The sequence below is a fragment of the Pteropus medius genome, unplaced genomic scaffold, assembly GCF_902729225.1.
Source record: "Pteropus medius unplaced genomic scaffold, Ma_sr-lr_union100, whole genome shotgun sequence".
Classification (NCBI taxonomy): Eukaryota; Metazoa; Chordata; class Mammalia; order Chiroptera; family Pteropodidae; genus Pteropus; species Pteropus medius.
The window spans coordinates 1212629-1234211 of record NW_024352783.1 but is presented as its reverse complement, the minus strand read 5'-3'; the positions used below and the strand labels follow the sequence as shown (position 1 = coordinate 1234211).

General features: G+C 35.9%; 1 protein-coding gene across 5 annotated transcripts in view; it reads left to right on the top strand.

The window, feature by feature from the left end:
- MYH10 (myosin heavy chain 10) overlaps positions 1 to 21583 on the top strand; it is a 130765-nt gene that overhangs the window by 58519 nt on the left and 50663 nt on the right. For all 5 annotated transcript variants that reach the window (XM_039847308.1, XM_039847311.1, XM_039847307.1 and 2 more), the window contains 9 exons: positions 3890 to 3953; positions 5738 to 5836; positions 7722 to 7865; positions 8115 to 8210; positions 11396 to 11514; positions 12137 to 12289; positions 15449 to 15622; positions 20110 to 20283; positions 20533 to 20647. In XM_039847308.1, the coding sequence (XP_039703242.1) occupies positions 3890 to 3953; positions 5738 to 5836; positions 7722 to 7865; positions 8115 to 8210; positions 11396 to 11514; positions 12137 to 12289; positions 15449 to 15622; positions 20110 to 20283; positions 20533 to 20647 (1138 nt within the window). The remainder of the gene's footprint in view (positions 1 to 3889; positions 3954 to 5737; positions 5837 to 7721; positions 7866 to 8114; positions 8211 to 11395; positions 11515 to 12136; positions 12290 to 15448; positions 15623 to 20109; positions 20284 to 20532; positions 20648 to 21583) is intronic.

The window sequence follows — 21583 nt, the reverse complement described above, 5'->3', positions numbered from 1 at the left end:
GATGACAGCCTAGAATTTTCTCAAACTCAAGAAGAATCTGTTTCTAAGGACAGGAAGGAAACGTGGCATTGGCATCCAGTTAGTTATTCAGTAGGAAGGACTTTCTTACTCAGTATTTTGCAACAAGTATCTGGACCATCTTTTGCTAAATGGACTTGTAACAGTATTCCTTCATCTTGTGTGTTGTTTGCCTACCACAGTTTATCTGGTATGGTTTGTAAGAGGACAAATGCCGAAGGCAGATGTGTGTATGAAAGTTACTGGAAGGAAATAGATGATGTAGAAATGAAGAAATTCATTGGATTGACCATTCTAATTGGTGTTTGTAAATCTAATAATGAAAATGTTTTACAATTATAGAGCAAAAGTCCTTCCTCTGTTTAACAAAATTATGAGCTGTCAAAGGTTTTAAATGTTCTTCAAGCATTGCATTCTGACAATGCAAGTACAATAGTAAGAACCTGTTGGCAGATGAGAATAAAGGTGCCACATTGAATAGCCATTAGTCTAGAATGTTGTATCTCTTGAAAATAATGGAGTTTTCCCTAACAACTTAGAGGTTGAAATCAGATTGCAGTGTATCAAGGACTACTACTCTTTGTAGTAGTTTTAAGAGAACTTAGAAATAAACAAGCACAGAACCTCCCTTTAAATTGCCATTTAGCTAAAAGCAAACTAATATACTTGATAAACTGTAAGACTACTAGGTTCTAAAGGCAGTCTTTCTGTGAAGCCCTCTTCCGTGTTCCCATACCACGTTTTAGTCCTTTGGAAGTGTCTGTACCACGTTGTTATTCAAGTGTTGAGAGAGCACAGCCTCACAGTTCTACCTGCGTTTGGGGGGCATTGGGTCCATACTCTCAATGCCATAAATGTGTTATTTGTGTAAAGTGGTTATTTGTATAAAAGTCATACATAGATGACATTATAAGAGCCTATCTCAAGGAGGGAAAATTATTCTCCCATGTAAGAAAAAAATGCAAACAAAACTTTCCCTCCCTCTCATAAAACAAAACTAGCCAAACAAGCAAATCGTCATTTTGGTTTTGTGACTGTAGAAGAAAAATGCCAAATTCTCACTACTAGTCATTAAGCAGCCTCTTAAAGATGGATTTGCATTGTCTGGATGGAATTTAAATGGTTATCTCATTAAGTTTGGGTGGTATAAGATCAACTTTTAGACTAGAGGGCGTGACAGGTATTGGTGACTGACACTATCCTAATTTCCCAGGGATGTTCCATCTTCATATATTCTATTCCATTGTCTACATACACTCAGCTATAGATGTTAGACTCATGTCTAGAGATTTCTTTGGTTTAGCCATTGTTTTGATAATTTGTTATGTAGAGTGAGTGACTTTGTATACATGCCTGTGTGAGAGGTGGTAAGAGGCTATTTGTCACAAAATGCCTTTGCTTCCTACAGTAATCGTATTTACCACCTCCCTTTTGAACACTTCAGAGTTTAGTGGCATCTGAAGCAGACTCTTAATGGAATGTCTGTTATGATGGCATGATACCTTAGGTGTGTCAAACCAGCCGTGCATTTTCTGTGCAGAGCAAGGCTTTTCGATAATGTAAAATAGAATATTTACATTTTGGTGGGGCAGAGTTAGAAGGACATTTTGGAAATGGTGAAGGGATTTTTTTATATTAGGTTTATTGATTTATATTTTGTATACAATAAAATTCACTCTTTTTAAGTGTACAGTTCGATGAGTTTAGACAAATGTATATAGTAGTATAACTAGCACTGGGGTCGGTCCAGAGAGAGAATATTTCCATTACTCCAGAAAGTTTTCTTTTACCTTTGTTTAGTAAATTCCCTCCTTCTATTCCTAACCCTGATAACCACTGATCAGTTTTGTTTTCTTTAGAATGTCAACATAATGGAATCATATAGTATGTAGTGTTTTATGTCTAGCTTCTTTCATATAGCATAATGCTTTTTAGATCCATCCAGGTCGTTGGGTATATCGTTGGTTTGTTCCTTTTTATTGCTGAGTATTTCATTGTGTGAATATACCATGACTTCTTTATCCATTCACCACTTGATGGACATTTGGGTTGTTTCCATTGAGGGCCATTAATAATAAAATGGCTATGAATGTTCATGTGCAAGTTTTTGTGTGGACACATGCTTTCATTTCTCTTGGGTAACTACTTAAGAGTGAAATTGCTGGGGCATATGGTAACTTATGTTTAATTTTATAAGAAACTAACAAGTTGTTTTCCAAAGTGGCTGTACCATTTTGCATTCTTACTAGGGTTGTATGAGAGTTCTAGTTATTATATATCCTTGCTGGTCTTTCTTAAAAAATTTAGCCATTCTTGGGGTATTCAGTAGTATCTCATTGTGTCCATTTTGATTTGCATTTCCCTAATAACTAATAATAATGAGCATCTTTTTATATACTTATTGACCATTTACATATCTTTGATGAAATATCTGTTTAAATCTTTTATCCAGTTTTTTGGGGTTGTCTTGTTATCAAGTTGTAAGAGTTCTTTATATATTCTGGGACCAAGTCCTTTATCTGATAATGTTTTGCAAATATTCCCTGCCAGTCTGAGGTTTTTCTTTTTACTTTCTTTACAGTGTCTTTTGAAGAATGGCAGTTTTAAATCTTGACAAAATCCAGCTCATCACTTTTTATTTTTCTGGTTCATGCTTTTTGCATTCTATCTAAGAAATCTTTGTTTAATTTAAGGTCATAAAGATTTTTCTCTATTTCTTTTAGAAGTTTTATAGTTTTAACCCATACACTTAGGTCTGTGATCTACTTTGAGTTAATTTTGGTGTGTGGTATGAGTTAAGGGTCTAGGTTCTTTTTGGTTCATTTTACATATTTTCAAGCACCATTTGTTGGAAAAAAAAATAGGTCCTTTCCCTATTAAATTACCTTGGCACCTTCAGTAAAGATGACTTGACTGTACATGCATTGTCTATTTCTGGACTCTATTCTGTTCCATTGATCTGTAATCTCTATCCTTATACCAATACCACACTGTCTTAATAAATTTGTAGCTTTCTTGAAATTGAGTAGTGTAGTCCTTGAGCTCTGATTCTCTTTCTAAAAATTGTTGTGATTATTCTAGGTCATTTTCAGTTCTCTATAAATTTTAGGATTTTATTGTCCATTTCCACAAAGAAAGCCCTCCAGTCCCTTAACTATTCATGTGATGAATAATAGTGTGATCAGTCCTTCACTGTCATGGAAGAAACCATTCTTGATCATTGTTATGTTTCTTTGTTTTGCAAAGGGTTTAATTTGGCCTTTTATACCTATATTCATGAGTAAGATATTCACTTATTTTTTTAACGATATCTTTACCTGTTTGGGTATTCAGTATCATAATAATTTTATAAAATTAATTTTGAAATAATCACCGTTTTCTGTTTCCCTAAAACAGTTATATAGTAAGGCAACTAAATATTCCATAGGAATTTATAAAACTATTTCATTATTTTTTATGATTATAGTCTGTTCAAATTTGCCCTTATTTTTTTTCTTGAACGAATTTCTATTTTCCTAGGAAATCATCTATATTATTCAGTTTTTCAAATCTACCATTATAGGGCTGGTTGTATTGTCACTTTAATGCTATTAAAATCTCCCATATCTCAGATTATTTAGAATAGTTTTTTAAAAGTTCTAAACGATTAGGGTTTCATTTTTGTTATGTTCAGTTCGTGAAGGTAGCCTATCTTATTGCTACTGTTTTGGAGTTTATTAAGGCTTTTTTTCTTTCTTTTTATTTGAGGCAGTATTTAAGATCCATTTTTATAACAAATTCACGGATACTTGGCAGGGAACATTGACTTATTATTTTGTGATAGTGTTCAGATCCTCTATGTCTTTATTTTCAATTTTCTCTTTATTTTCAGGGCAAGTTTATTCGGATTAACTTTGATGTAACTGGCTATATTGTTGGGGCCAACATCGAAACATGTATCCTTTTTCATAATAGCGTATTCCAAAATAAAGAAGCATTTAATCTTCCTACAGCTTCAAGACAATCCTTTGTGATATCACTCTCATAATCAAGATGATAAAACTTAAGCCCAGAGAGATTGTTGACTTGGTCAAATACTTTCAACTACTGAATATTAACTCCAAAGTGGTGTTTTGTTGTTGTTGTTTGTTTATAATACCAGGTCATAACCTGTTCACATGGCTGAGAAGTGGAGAGTCCCACTGAGGTGAGGATTACTTGTACATCAGCCCAGGAAATGTTTGTCTAGTATGAGGACCTTTAGGTGAATACTGTTATATTGAACTACTCTTCGGTTATTGTCGTGGTAGCCTATTTTTTACCATCTACTTTGGATACTCGTAGGGTGAGCATGTACCCATCGAAAATACAGAGTTAAAGTAATTTTAGTTAATATTAAGCAGAACAAAACTAGAGGAAAAAATGTCAAATACATGGAATAGTCTTAAGAAATATCACATGCATAAAATGGCCTTAGGAAATGATAGGTCTATATAGAATTAATTTGAGTAGAGAGGTAATAAAATAAAGATGATTCTGAATCGATAGTGTGCCAATTAGGAAGGCAACTCAGATGACAATTCTCTGATACTTGTTACAATAATATCCAGTGATAGAAATATGTTGTTTCTATCCCACAAGTAAAGGATAGATCAAAATTTCCTGTTAAACTGTATTTTGTGTCTCTAAATACACTCAGAGCCAGAAAACACGAACACTTGAAGAGACTAGATCTAGAGTTTCTCAATATTGGTCTGCTAGTCATATGAATGTATTTTTCATTAAATGTGAAGGATGCATTTGGGATAGTGTGATTTAAAATTTAAGCTATATGACTCATACAAAAATTATTCAGTTGATGGCCCCAGGGAAGGTTTATTTCGAAAGTGTCAATCGTCTTCCAAAGCAGTGAGACCTAGGCCAGTGTGACTGTCGACTCAGAGACACACCAGAAGTAGCAAGACACAGTGGACAGAGAACCCAAACAGCTCTCGGATCTGTGCTCCAAGTACACAGGCAGGTGCGCAGTGCTTTGAACACAGGAGCTGACTGGGAACTGAGCTGCTTGCCCCATGGGAAGCCCAGGCAGAGTAGGTAGCAGTGGTCTCCAGAGAAGTGAAGGGAAGGTCAGTGGTTCATCTAGTCATAGCTATCTCAAGGCATTATTTAGAAAATTTACATGAGATGATAGATGTCAAGTGGCTAGCACCACTTACTTATATGAGGCCTTCAATAAAGGGGGTCTCCCATGGGTAGCACAGTGGTTAAGCACATACATATTGGAGACCAATCAAGTTTTGATTCCTAGCTCTCCCATTTATCAGCTTTGTTATTTGAAGTAATTTCTTTGTGTCTTGGTGCCCTTATTTGTAAAATTGTGGTAATCTGATATTCAAAGGCTTTTCCTGCCTTAAACAATTCAATTTCATTTTTCATAGATTCTTACAGTTCCTTATGTAGTGCTATGTTCTTTGGATATAATCCAAATCGGAAGTAGGGTAGGCTGGAGTGGGGTGAGGGCAGCACTCTGATCCCTCCCAGCCCAGTGAATCTGGCAAATTAGTGAGAAACATAAGTTGAGCATATTTTCTTTTTTCACTTACAAAGTTTAACAGTTTAGAATGGTTAATTGCAGGATAGTTGATATTTTTCAGAAAGATAAAACGCTTATGAATTAAATTTGTATAGACATGGAAAGAGGGCCACCTTTTCAATTTAATCCTTAACCATCTTTGCTCAGACCTTCTGGAAAAATCTCGTGCTGTTCGTCAAGCAAAAGATGAGCGTACTTTTCATATCTTTTACCAGTTGTTATCTGGAGCAGGAGAACACCTAAAGTGTAAGTTACAAAGTTTTTTACTATTTCATATTTATTTGGGTATCTTTTTTAATATTAAAGTTTTTTGAAAGAGAGAAAGACATTTCATACATACACACCAAAATTCTAGCTGGTTAAATTATGAAAACAAAATTGAACTTCCATGTCTTGGGATATAAGTGGCAGGTATATGGGTAGTGTTATATTATCTGGTCTTTTTGTTTCTTTTCTTTTAAAAAACTTTTAAAATTAGAAGACAAATGCATTTTTATAAAGTTCTGTTTCAACATTTATAAATATAAAAGTGAAAAGAAATAAATTTACTTAATAAAATTAAGTTGAATAAATATTTTTATTCCTAGATTTACAGCTGAATATGTATGTTATGCTTCTTCTAGTACTAGAAAGAGCCTATAATGGATTTTCCTTTCTTTTTCTTTCTTTTTTTTTTTTTTTAATCATGAATACAAGAACTGGAAGCTTGGGATTAGTCAGGGTAAAATGTATAGTTCTGTTCTGGGTCAGAAATTTGCTGAGTCAAAAGTATATGAGTGAGAGAAGATGCACCACTTTCTGATTTCTTCTGAGTCTCAAATTCAATGCTCCTTCTGTATGATATCTATATATATTACCTAGATGTCGTAGTAGATACAGGCACAGTAATACTTTTTTCATCAGAGGTGTAGGTTTTTGCTAACCAGAGACATCTGTGAAAGCACTGAACCCAGAAATTAATTAGAAAAAGACCTACAAGGGGAAAAAAAGCAATAAATAAATAGAGCCAAGAAGAGGCAAAAAATTCAAGATTATGCAGTACATGATGCTAAAGAGAAGAAAACCCTCAGGCTTTAACAACTGGTGATAATTCTGCAATAATAATGACAAAAAAAATAATATCAAAGTGTTAAAAGAAAGATACAGAAAAAGAAAGCAATCACTACCCAGGAGAAGTTAAATGTGATGTAGATAAGAATTGAGGGATAGAAGTAATCAGCAGAAATTCTCTGTAGAAGAGCATTACAATGAAAGCTGGAAGCATTATGATCACATCTCTTAAAGAGATACATATCTATTTTGATCCCTCCTGAGAAACATTCTTCTGCTCCCAAAGATCACATTTATTGGTAGAGTAAGTTAAGTTTCTCTAATTCATGGCCCCTAAAGTACAAGTGGGCGATGGGAGTATCCATTATAATATTCTGTCATAATATATATTGCATATCACTCTCAAAAGCAAATTCATTGCTAAACACACTGGCTTGGGGAAAGAGTTTCAGGTCGTTGACTGGACTAATGAGAACCGCTCTTCATTTTATGAAATCCTGAGATGTATCTTAACTAAAAAGTTTTGTGCAGCTAATTTTTAGCACAAAATAAATTAGAATATGTCTCTGCTGGACTTGCCTGGTCCATCCTCTACACCTTCTACTTCAGAGTCTTTATCTTATGTTCATGTAGTCTTCATATTGACTCCACAGTGTTTGCTATAAACTACTTGCTAACATAGGGACCCAGAATTATCTGTTTAAAAGCTTTTCCTCGAAAGATGGCTAAAGTATTTCAATCTGAGAACAATAAGGTTTAGTTCTCTGGAAAAGTTACATCATTTCCCCACTATCCAACTTCAAATATATTATAAGCCACTGTCCCCAAAACTTCAGTTGAGATACTTGCAGTTTACGTCCTCGTTTTCCTTCCTTGATACAGATGATAGAAAACTATGTGTTTGTGTATTTAACGTGAACATATAAAGAAAGAGAAAGTATGGGGGTGAAAAGTGTATGGTGGTGATGGGTTGGATGGTGAGCCACTGTTCTCTCGGGGTTACAGTCCAGTCTGAATGTGGGTGTGCTTTAGCCTGTTGCTGCATGTTTATTAAGTTGTATTCCATTCTGTTTTCTTTTAGCCGATTTGCTCCTTGAAGGATTTAATAACTACAGATTTCTCTCCAATGGCTATATTCCCATTCCGGGACAGCAAGACAAAGATAACTTTCAGGAGACAATGGAAGCGATGCATATAATGGGCTTCTCTCATGAAGAGATTCTGTGTATGTGGGATTTCACTAAGATTCCGATAACCACTTAAATAAGACATAAATTGAGAGTAAATAACCTAAACTAGAAAATGATTGAGAAACTAATGAGAACTGCTCTTCATTTTATGAAATCCTGAGATGTATCTTAACTAAAAAGTTTTGTGCAGCTAATTTTTAGCACAAAATAAATTAGAATATGTCTCTGCTGTGTTTTGATGCAATCTTTTTATTAATTTTTTTTCTTTTCATGTCAATATAAAGCAATGCTTAAAGTAGTATCTTCAGTGCTTCAGTTTGGAAATATTTCTTTCAAAAAGGAGCGAAACACTGATCAAGCTTCTATGCCGGAAAATACAGGTAAACTGATGATGCTGATCTTCTTTCTATTTAGATGGTTTGTAGTATTCTCTAAGAACGAGATTCAGTGCAAACGTAAAAAGCACTTGTGAACATTTCCGTGCGACTTTCAAGAGTAGAGTGGCAGCCCTACGTGCCTACATAAGGGCCAATCTGATTTCATAAATGAGGGAAGAGGATACATGTAGGACCAAAAGTGGCACTAGAGACTCTGCTGTAGCACTGGGGGTAGGGGATATTAGGAACTGTGGGGGACAGGAGGAGACATAAGCTGCGGAGACCGCACAGCTAATAGAAAAGGAGCCACAGCTGCTGACTTCTGACCAATTTTTACCTTGCCAGTAATATCGGCCCTGACTTTGTCTTTCGTGGCTGTGACACTTTTGAAGTATACTGGCCAGTTATTGTGGAAAATGTCTCTCGGTTTGGGTTTGTCTGATGTTTCTTCCCAATTATATTCAGGTTATGCATTTTTGGTAAGACTATCATAGAATTGATGTTGTGTCCTTCCTGGTGCCTCGTATCAGGATGCTTATATGTCAACTCGTCTCATAATCGTTGACGTTAACTTTGATCACTTGGTTAAGGTAGTGTCTACCAGGTTTCTCCACTATCATAGTACTGTTATCTCTTTGTAATAAGTATTTGGAGGAGGACGGGAGTAAGACTAAGGAAATAAATCCTGTTTCTCATCAGACTCTTTGACCTACTAGTTTTACCATCCATTGATGATTCTTACCTGAAACAAGTATTGCTTGTGGTGTATGTCAAGTGGTGATTTTCTATTTATATCATTCTTTTATATCTATTCCCTGGAATTCTGCCGTAAGGAAGAGTTTTCACTTTTACATTAATTCAATTATATCAGTATAAACACACATGGACTCTTATTTAAATAATTCGATGAGTTTATAATCCATTCTATCATTATTTATTCTTGTCCTTGATTTGGCCATTAGGAGTTAGAGCCCCTTCAGATTAGATCCTAGGTTATTTTGACATGACTCTATCTTTTTTTTTTTGAAAGCAATTTCTGAGTTTATGGTACCATAAAACATTCCAGACTCACTTTGTATTTTCCTAGTCCCAGTCCTAGAACTGCCCATTCTACAGTTTCTTTATACTGAAGAATGGCATTTAGCTTCCAGTATCTGGGTGCTGGTTGTGTTTGGTGGTACTAGGGTCTCGTTTTTAACTCCTCTCAGAGCAAGGAAAGAGCAAGGAAACACACACACACACACTCACACTCCTATTGTTATTTTTATGTATGTGTATTAAAAACCATGGATTTATACTGGTACCTCCAATTTTGATCTAATACTGCGAAGTTTATTCTAGCCATCACCTTTTCTTTATTTGAAACTCCTTTCTCTGACAGTAAGAAATCTGGTTCTTATTATCTATATTATATTTGCTTGTTTGTTCAGTCCTAGAATACACAAAAAATAAGTTCAGAATTATTTACCCATACCCCTCAGAAAACAAACCTGCTAATTATGTGTACAATATTTGTGTACAGTTCTTTAGCATTAGCGTGTATAGTAAAAATACTGTTTTACTCCTCCCTCCTGCCTTTGTGTGGCTGTTTTCGTTTGTAACGTAGGGAGCTTCATTTATTTGTTTATATTGCATTTTGGGTACCCCTCCCCACCATCACCATCCTTTTTTGCTTTTTGAGTGTATGAAACATATAAATGATTCTAAAAGGCAGAACTGTAGAAAAATATGTACTTCAATTTTGTTCACACCCACCCCCATCTCTTCCATTCTGTTCCCTTCCTGCATTCTTTCTGCCCTGTTTCTACCCACCCCCTGTCAAAAAATCAATGTCATCAGTTCGGATTTAGTCTTCTTTGAACAGCACTTTTCAGCCCTGCAGTGTTTAGCCACCCAAGGTGCCAGCTCTCCATAAGATGAATAAGTTCCAATATGTCTGTTTAAACATTTAACCACATTTCTTTATAGTAATATCATAAAACCAAAGTTGTACCTGCCATGGCTTAGATGACCAGTAAATTTTCTATTTCCTAGACTTTAGTTAATGATTGTGTTTTATTTTACTTCTGGAACGTTTTCACTAAGCCTGGCCCTTTGAAGTAGATAGTCTCAGGAAAGGGAGTAAGAGGTGGACAGAAGAACATGTGTCATGCAGAAAGATGTATGCTTCAACAATTTAATGGCAAAAAAGGGAGCAACCTTAAAATATCCAATAGAACGAAGTAAGCCAAGATCTAACCACACTATGAAGTAAATTTTTAGCTGCTAAAATGATATTTATCATGATACAGAGCAAAAGAATATGGGCAATTTGCTTTTGTGCTTCTTTGTATTTTTTTAACTTCCCATCTAATACATACACACATGCATTCATAGATTAACTAAAAGGAGCCAGGACCTAGCAATTGAGGCAGAGCAGTTGGTAAAAGCCAGTGAGAAGAGACCCAATACAAAGGACGTTCTCGTGAGGCACAGCCTGCCTTGCCCAGACAGGGCTCCTGATGGCTCGCCAACTGTTAGCTTGGGTCAGGGTGGTGGGATGCAGGCCTTTGAAATAAGAACTTAGGTAGGTTATACTTCTAATATAATTCAAAATATGCTTACCCTTAGAGAAGTTTATTGTTATTTTAACAATTCAAAATTAATTCTAATAATTTATACACTTGCTGGACCCCGGAGGTATTAGACAGAGATCTTCTATTGAAGCAAGTGCCCTAACACTGATGAAAATCAACTATAACAAAAGTAGAAGCTATTTATTGAGTGCTTCATGTTAGCCATATAATCAAATAATTACTTCTAAAAAGCTTGTAGATTTCTTGGCTACTAAAATATTACTGGTATCATTACATGAGCAAGACCAGTTATCTTTGTTACATGACCGTTTAAACTATTGAAAACACTATTTTTCTTGTTCTGTGTGTTCTAAGACTCAGTAACTTGCATTAAACTACCCAGAATAAGTAATTGCTGGCTAACCAACTCTTACAGCCTAAGGATGGGTGTTGTTAATTTGAAAGGATAAAGATATTTTTCAACAGACCTAAAACTTGTCTAATTTTAAGACTTTTCTTTAGTTTATTCCTTAATACGATTTAATGATTATTAATTTTTTAAGTGTTTATTGAATATATTGTGGCTAGATCATAAGTAGGAGTCTAGTATTTAGGAGACTTTTTATACTCTAGTTGCACAGAAGCTCTGCCATCTTCTTGGGATGAATGTGATGGAGTTTACTCGGGCTATCCTTACCCCGCGGATCAAGGTTGGCCGAGACTACGTGCAGAAAGCCCAGACCAAAGAACAAGTACGCTTATCATTAATTATTATGCATTTGTTTGAATGATAAACCATGGTCATAAGACCTTTGATGGGCATGTTACAAACGGAGTCAGTCAAAGCTCTATGATATAGATGTTTCTTGGTACTAATTGAGGACTTTTTTTTTTTTTTGGTATATTTTTTTTTAGAAAAATTTTAAAAATGACTTTTTTGGAAAAGGAAATTTGAAATATCACCTTGAGTTTTCCCCAGGTAGATAGATTGTACTTTGGGAGCCTGCCCAGCAGTGGGGTACGCTGCTCCCTTATCCCTATGTGGGTGGCACAGCAACAAGTATATGGGAGTCAGATTCACCCATTTTGTGGTGGACTCTGCTAAGGCTCTGGGCAGATCTGCTGTGCAGAACCCCAGGGGCATTTGGAGGGGGTTGTTTTTACTGGGCATCTTCGCCCTTCTTCTAAATCAGTTATCTCCAATTTACATTTAATTGTACTAACACCCTTTGTTGATGTATAAAGTTGAGACCTGACTAAGCAGTAAATGCTATTTCCTTTTTTTTTTTGAGTGCCGTGGAACATTAAATTCCACGTAACAGCTATTTGTTAAGATCATTCCCAGAATAAAAGTTTTGTGTTGTGTAATTATAGGCAGATTTTGCAGTAGAAGCATTGGCAAAAGCTACCTATGAGCGGCTCTTTCGTTGGCTCGTACACCGTATCAATAAAGCTCTGGATAGGACCAAACGTCAGGGAGCATCTTTCATTGGAATCCTAGATATTGCTGGATTTGAAATTTTTGAGGTACGTCTCCCTTCTGCTCTTCCTTCTGCTTATTCTTTTAATAAATATTAATTAAAGCTCACTATGCATATTCATTATGCTATGCCAGGCACCAGGGATACAGTGGTGGATAATAAGCAAGTACGGTCCCTGACCTAGTAGAGAGTCAAATAATAAATGATCAATAACTACTAAATTCTCAGATTTGTGAGTAATGAAGTGAAGGGGGTGCTGTGATAGAAAGAATTGGAGAGGCCACCTTTGGACAGCTGAGTCATGGAAGGTGTGTCTGCAGTGGTAGCATTAAGCGTACGTGAAGGACGAGAAGTTCTTAGCCTCAGTAAGTTTTGCAGGCAGCGACCCTGTGAGGGAGACAATTTGTTAAATGTTAGAAATTGCTAGAAAGCCCATGTGACTAGACATAGCTGACCAAAGGGAGAGAGTAACTGGAGACTGGAGTGTGATATGAGGCATAAGCAGACATAGGAAGACCATTGAAGCCATTTGGCCATTGTAGTGGACCAAGGGGCCAGATGATGGTGGCTGGCTTGGGGGTCAGGAGTAGGAGTGTGAGATGGAGAAATGAAGAAAGATCATGATCCTCTGTTCTGAAGATAAAACCATAGGATTTGATGATGGATTTCAATATATTTTATTATTGATCTGACTAGATTTTTTCAAAACACTTAATCACCATCAATCCATCAAATATTTGTAGTTATATACCTATAAAAAAAGTCGATAAAATTTTGATCCCCTAAATATTTATATCTTTATCTCTCCTTTGATAAGCTGACTATATAGTAAGGTACAAATACTAAATTAAATAATTCTTGGGATCAGTGTGCTACTTTGGCCACTGTTGGATATTGAATTATCTTATTTTAAAAAGAACCCCTTTAAGATTATAAGTCTGTCAATTAAAATCTAAACTATTACTGATATAAGCAGTTTCTTCTGAGCTGTCACTGCCACAATAAAAAATTGATTTAAAAAATACCGATTTGTAAATAACTTGAGAAATCATGAAAGGTGGCCAGGTAAATGGGTAGAGTTCAGAGAAAAGGAAACAGAAATGTCTATAACTTAAAGTTACATTTTAAAAAATCTCTTGCCTTCCTATGTATAAACAATCAAAAATATAATGAAAGAAAAGATCCCTGTATCCAGGTGCAACAAAAGCAGATGAAATAACTAGAATGAATTTAAGAAGAAATTGGCAAGATTTAGTTGAAGACAATTTTACAGTGCTACTGTGAAAAATAAAAGACTTGAACAATTGAAAAATATACCTGTTCTTGGATAGGAAAATTTAGTGCTATAAAGGTGTAAATCTTCCCAAAATTATCTACAAACTGAACATACTTGTTTAAAATCTATTAATAGGAATTTTAAGTGGGCGGGGGGGAGAACTAGGCCGCTTTCTTCTAAAACTAATTTAAAAAATAAATTAATAAAAAATGAAGAATACACAGTAAAACTCTGAAAAAAATGAAGAGGGTATTAAAGGATATAAAATAAAGCTATAAAACTTCAAGAAATGTGAATTTGACATATGAATACACAGACAAAAAATGTACATTAGTTCTAAAAATACAAGCTTGTTTATTGGTCATTTTTTTGTCATGAAAAAAATACAAGTTCTAAAAATACAAGCTTGTTTATTGGTCATTTTTTGTCATGAAAAAAATAGATGATCACCATTAGGAGGTTGGTTCAATTAACGATGAGATACCCATATTATAGTAGAGTGTTATGCACCCATTATAGAGAATGAGGTGGCTTTATTCACTGATATGGGAAGATTCCAAATACATCGTTAAGATAAAAAAAGATAAAACAAGGTAGCACACTTTTATGAATACATAGAATATTTCTCGAAGGGTCACAAGAAATAAATGATATAGTAGAGAGAACAAGTAGGGAATCAGAATGAGAGTTACTTAGTGCAGTTCTTTGTACATTTTTAATTTTATACCATCATTACAATTTAAAAATTGATTATTTAAAAATATAGTTGGTAGCTTAAATACGAAAGAAAAATAGAAATTTATTTTTTTTAAATGCCGCTACACATGTAGCCCAGGATTTCCTAATCCTAAAGCAGAGCAAAATCTATTTACATAAACATGAATAAGCACAATCGAGCAGTCTGCAAATGTTTCTTTGTTTCACTAGAAATAGGTGTTAAGCAAGCAAACACTGCTCCTGCCTTCCTAGCATGACCTCATTCTAAAATAGTATAACACCTTCATGGGGGTGGAGGGTCGAAAATGGCTTTTCAGACTATAAATCTATTCCTCGGAGATTGATTACACCTGTCCTAATTAAAGATCACTTTTTATAATGAAAGAGGCTATTTATGGACACATGCTACTGTGTGAACAGTGTGGAGGCAGGAAAAAAAGGTTGAGTACTTCTAAGAGTAGGTGATTGCTTTAAGAATATTATACCTATTAATTCTTCTATCCATCTGTTCATCCCATCAACAGCATGATAGCAAAATGGGCATAGTTCACAGAGAAGGAAACAAATGTCTGTAGCTTATGAAGAGACGCTCAAGTTCATTTCATGAGAGCAATGCAATATCACTTCTGATACTGGCAAGTCAAACATTTGATAAGAAAAGGGAATGCATATAAAAGCAGCCGAGCCTCACACTTATTGAGTGCATTTTGTTTGTTAGGCCTGGCTGGGATCTCTACAACAACCCTATGAAGTACAGATTATTTTTTTCTTAACTCACTCTGGAGCCAGTAGCCTAAGGAAAGAGTAGAATGGGACAGTACCATATCTAATCTATAGACCCATCAAAGCTTACAGAGTCATGCTTGCTTCACTTTGCCCCTGGCCTTCCCAAGTCTGTTTTTCTTCTTTTCCTCACTTTCTTTCTCATTTATTTCTTAATTTCTGTTCATTAACTATTCACTAATAAATTGTTTTTATTTGTAGATCATTCAGTTAGCATGCGAAGTTTATTATTTTCTCATTTTACCAGCTCGATAACGTGATGTGGAGATATTGAGACTCCCTTGGTTTAGTCACTGTCATTAGATAGAATCAGTAATGTAGCTGATACCTAATTAATCATTTTTAATTTTTTAATAACTAGATGATTAATTATTTCTGGTTTTCCTCCCCCTCCCCATGTTTGGGAAATCGTTCTTCCAACATTTGTAGCTGAACTCCTTTGAACAACTTTGTATCAACTACACCAATGAGAAGCTGCAGCAGCTGTTCAACCACACGATGTTCATCCTAGAGCAAGAGGAGTACCAGCGTGAAGGCATCGAGTGGAACTTCATCGATTTTGGATTAGACCTGCAGCCTTGCATTGACCTGATAGAGAGACCTGTAAGAATATTTACTCGTTATTTGGCTTTCAGTTCATACCAAGCAGTGCCTTGAGCTTTTTCTTGGCATACTCTGAGAAAAATTATGCTTTCTAATCTAAATTTTCTAGGAAGGTGATACTTTGATAAAATACCTATTTAAAAAGTAAGTAGCATGTCAATAAGACCTTACTTTGGTTCTCTTTTCTTAGTCTTATTTGTGTCCATGCATGTGTGACTATATTGGCTAATGTACCCTGGTTTCTCACAGACTACAGATGCCACAGTGGTGACAGTCACATTTCACCTTCATCCCTCAGCACCTGTCAGAGTATAGGGCTCCACCTGGCTCACTTCCTAAGCAATATAGGGACACTTCATTTAGCCAAAACTAAGACATGTCATATAAATCCATTTTTCAAATAACTATAGCTTATCCTTGTAAGTACAAAGATGTTTTTATTTTGGTAGTTTTTTTTTTTTTAATTAAAAATATTTTTTTAAGGTTGAGGGGGTATTTTTTGACCAGATATATTTTTTATAGCAATCTTAGCAAGCATCAGAGGTTTGGTTTAGTGTTATGTAGAAATACATGAAACTATGCACACCTCATCCACTTAGAAACTGCTCCATATGATCTCAAACAAATACTGATGATTTGGCCATATGTTCCCTGGCGGTTAGCTTTTGCTCAACTAGATAGTAGCTTTTCTTATTTCATTAGCAAACTACCAAAATATAGAAAAACTAAAGCATAATTAAGCACTTATATCAGCTACTTACCTCAAGTTGTAATGCTAGTTCAGTAGGTATGTTTTCACAGCAGCTCCAAGGGGTCTCCTGTGAGGCGCACTAGGGTTCGAAGCAGTTCTTTTTTGTGCTACTAGGTCTTTATTTGCCACTATGCTCACCATGTTGGAAGGGGTTGCGAGGCTAATGCCTGCAGCCTGTATGTTATAGTACGTGTAGTCAGAATCAGGGAGAGGAAGAGCCTAGAGGATATTCACCCCATGTAATTGTAGCACATTAAAAATTTGGGTTTAAGGGAAGTAATGTAGTTTTCATTTGGCTCATACTTAAGAGATCATTTTACCTTTCAAGGCACTTGCTTAGAGCAAAACTCTCAAGTCACCTGTAGTTAGGAGGAATCTGCTTCTCCATACCTTGCAGCATTATTTAGAAATAACATTCAAGGGATACTAGTAATAACTTCCAGTAGACTCTCATGTATCCACAAACACATGAATATATTTCCTTGCTGCTTTGTTGCCCAAAAAAGTTGTTTGGGAATACATATAAATAAGGGAATGGAATATTTCATATTAGTATTATTGATGACCATATGGTTTGTTGTTTGAGACGCTCGTTTATATGTATGTGGCACTATGTTTTAATCAAGTTTTGACTATATATCTGCACTTATAATTTAAGATGGAAGTGAATCCATAAGAGTTGCTACATAAACCTCTTTGTAGAAATAATTGTACCCAAACTCATCCAAATGGAAAATTATCAACCCTATTTTTAAAAAACATTTTAGAGGGTTTTAAAATCGGATGGTTTTGTGACCTTTAAATGAATCTTAGGAATATACATTCTTCTTAATGTTATTCAATTCCATTTCTTTTGCTTTATCCTTTAGGACAAAATACTCCATATACCATTTTCTCTTCACTCTCATATGACGCGAGTGATAGAGGAGAGTAAAAATTTCAACCTTAATGATTAGCTCACAGCAACAATAGGTGAGGCAGAAAGGATTTGATGGTCACCTCTTTAGTTGTTTTGTTGGATATTGTTGGATTAGGATAAGATCAAGGCAGCAAGAATTGATTAAATCTTCAAATACATCCTGGAAATACAAAGACTGGGGATGCCGTGGGGATGGAGAGAGTAGATAGTGTGGCTCTGGTCCTTAGGGACCTGATCTTGAAGCCAGAGAACAGAACAAAACGTGGTGGTTAGTTCATGGTGGTTACATGGTTCTGAGTCTAAGTGATGCTCTGAATTTGGAAAAGATAAAGGCCACAGTTAGCTGACAGTGTCACAGGAGGTTTCATAATATGGATGTCATAAAGAGAATAGGAGAGCATTTCAGAGCCACATTCCAGAAATTAGCAGGTGAACGATACATTGATAGTGGCATTTTAGGGAACTTATTCATTCATGGTGCTCAGAAAGTATTGGAATGGAGAAGATGTGCCAGTTATGCTTTCATACTTAAGGGAAATGAGCAGAATGAATTCCTTCCTTTTTTCCCTCACTCCTTCCCTGCTCCCTCCCTCCAATCTACTTTCCTTCCTTCCTTTACTCCTTTCTTCCTATACTTCTTGTATTTCTAGGCTCTTTCCCAAAACCTTTAGAATATAACCCTTTACTCCTTGCCTAACTTAAAGGAGAGAGAACTCAGAAAAGGGAGGGAGAGAATCCAAGATTTAATGCTGACTCACTCTTTACCTCAAATCCTTCTTCTTTGCAATTACCTTATTCTACTTATCTATAGAAACATAAAATCTAATTTTCAAAAAACAAATTTTTAAAAACCCTGTAAGAGTTTATAATAGTAGGAAATTTATTGCATGTAGATGATATGGGATGATTCCATTGATGGTTTCTTCAAAATGGAGAGTGAGAATGACATTTTTCAGAAGGAAAATGCCTAAAAAGCTACTCTGTGGTGGCACCTTCCTGTCATGTGCCAGTCTTAACCTCTTCTTTCACAAACCCAGCCTCTTCCCAGCTTGGGAAGGGGTAGCAGTAGGTGAGCCTCTGAGCCCGGAAAGCTGCTTACAAAACCCCTGCTATTGCCTCTGGCCTTAGAAAGGAACATCATCTTCCAAACTTATAGTTCTTTTAGAAATCTCCCATGAAAGGGGAAGTGTTAACAGAAAACTTGACATTGAAAGATGAAGTGGGAAAATAAAAAGGAGATACAATAATAGATATTCATAATTACGCTGTCACTGAGTCATTTAGAAAAGATTAAATTATATTCGGGATCTTATTTCAGAATTTAAAAATATTTCCATTAAAGAGGATTAAAAATGTAAAAATTATGATAGAAAGATGGACATTTTGCTTATCTTCATATGAAACTTCGTTTCTCAAAGTCGTCAGGTAAATAGGGCATGTTGTGTTATCTGCCGCTCTGAACCATTGTTTCTCTAGGATTTCCTAATCGTAGCTGCCTTTGATTATAGTCTTCTTTCAGCTGCTCTGAAATCCTGCAAGTGCTCTGAGGTAGAGGAACCACAAACTATATAGCCACGGAGTAAAGCTCTCAATTCTGGGCCTCAGAGCAGAAGTTGTCTCTACGCTTCTACCTGACGGCATTCTGTTCCACCACTACCTTCCTCTGACCATTATTACTACATTATTTCATTTATATTTAACTATAACCTCTAGTTACTTTTTAAGCAGTATTTGTGTAGCACCTTCTCTCCCAGTAAATATAAAGGCCTCGTGAGTTGAAGAAAACTGACCCTCGAGATTTATTTAAAAAGCCTTAGAATCGGTATACTCTTGTATCACAAACTTGCCATGTTTGCAGTATGATAATCCAGAAGTATTATAAAATAGATCATAACCTTTTAAATACTTTATTTAGCTTTCATGTGTTCTCCACTTTCCTCCAAAAAGGAAGTCATTCCACTAATGTTAGAGCTCCCAGAATATGGTAAGCTCCAAGCACTTTTTAATTGAGACATAATTCATATATCCTAAAATTCACTCTTTTAAAGTATACAATTCAGTGGATTTTAGTATATTCATGAAGTTGTGCAGCCATTACCACTGTCTAATTTTACAGCATTTTCATCATCCCAGAAAGACACGTTGTACCCATTAGCAGGCCCGTTAGCAGGCGTGCCCTGCTCCCCTTCCGCAGCCCCAGGTGACACTAATCTACTTTAAGTCTCTAGGCCTTTTTTCAGTGAACTAGTTGAGTGAAATTAAAATAGGCTCTTAAATGTTCGTTGAAGCAAATATATAAAGTAATTGATTATTTCATCACCTTCCATATATTCTGCTTAATCGTTTAGAATGTTTTACCAAATATTAAGCAGTGTATCACTTTAAACGGAAACTTGAATTGATTAGAATATAAAATGTCTGAAGCACTTCACCTATTAGAGCTTTTTTAATAATCTGTCCAGTCATTGAATATAAATATTCAGTTTCATCTGTCTGCCTCCTAGTTCCTCTGCGATGTGTCTTAATTGCTGCTTTTGGGGGGTCATCTACTGGGATTTAGTTTGCCTACCATTTTCATATTTCTGTGTGTATGGATAAGTTCCTCATTCTCTGTCTCACCAGCACTTATTTAGCAGTTTGAGATCTCACTTGACTTATATATATGGTTTGGACATCACTTTCTATCCTAGCAGTTTGATTTCCATAGATCTTCATAAAACTAATTGTCTTGGAGGTTAAATTGCCAATAGCAAAAAACATCCTGGTAATTAAAGCGACATGCAAAACTTGGCTTTTCTTATTGCCTCTCATTATCAGGCTAACCCTCCTGGCGTACTGGCCCTTTTGGATGAAGAGTGCTGGTTTCCTAAAGCCACGGATAAAACCTTTGTTGAAAAACTAGTTCAAGAGCAAGGTTCCCACTCCAAGTTTCAGAAACCTCGGCAACTGAAAGACAAAGCCGACTTTTGCATTATACATTATGCAGGGAAGGTAAGAGTTGAGTAACTTGATTAAAAGCACTGTGAAATTTCGCTGCATCTGATAAAGTTTGTAACAGACGTGCTGACAAACATTTGTAAATCCTTAAATATAGCGCACATTACAGATGCATTGCCTTCAAGATAACCCACTTTTTGAATTATTCTGTGAACGTTTTTGGCTAAGGCTTAAGATGTTTCTTGTTTTTGTGTTTGTTTTTCTCTTTTTTATCTCACCACGCATGGCTCCGGTACGGGCCAGGTGGACTATAAGGCAGATGAGTGGCTAATGAAGAACATGGACCCTCTGAATGACAATGTGGCCACACTCCTGCACCAGTCATCAGACAGATTTGTGGCAGAGCTTTGGAAGGATGGTAAGAATGTGCTTACATTTGTAATTGAGCTTGGCCAGAATTGTTTACAATTAAAGCTTATATATGTGTATATATATATATATTTTTTTACTTTAAAACTCTCCCTAGAGCAGGGCTGCCGTTATATCGGAATTTACCCACTTAAAGAATACTGGGTAACAAGACATCTGCCTTCTTGGTCAGATGCTATGAGGAGTGTGGAAACATTCTAGGCCCAGAGCCATAAAAAACTATACATATGCCTCAGGCCTCCCTGGTCTCAATTAGGTTATAATCCCAGGGGACTGAGACACAAAACCCGAGAAACCCTGTGCATTTTCTCTGTGTTGCATACGGGCCAGCTGAGCTGCGTCCTCAGCCACTTATAGCCTTCCACACACTTGCAAAATGTCTGGTAAAGAAACTCAGATACTCTGCATGTAGATCAGTTGTTTTTATTCCCATCAGTCAGTCCTCATAGTTCTTTTGTTTACATGAACCTCGGTGAAGACTTTTGTGATTTTGTCATAGACTAGAGGTTTTACTAGTACCAGAAAAACAAAACATCTGAGGGTGTTTATGAATAGTGGGAACCAATATCTTCTAGAGCTTAGCTGTCACTACTATATTTTATCTTGATTATATCCCATCTCTTCACATGGCCTCAGGTCATGCAAGAATTTAGCCCTGGATCTGCCCCTTATGAGGCCTTGAACCTGGGTTACTTCTGCTTTTTCTTTAGCATCTCAAGACCTTGTAATCTAGCTGTCTTCTCAGAGGTGGAGAGAAAGAAACATAGAAAGCAAAAAAGAAGGGGTTTGGGCAATTGGGGCAAAAGAAATAGAAAAGAGTGAGCACAGAGAGTGAGTATGGGGAAAGATGACCGTATCAAAACATAATCTAGTCAAGAATGATCAAGTAAATGTGAGCGAACCTGTTGGGGTGGGATGCACGGCA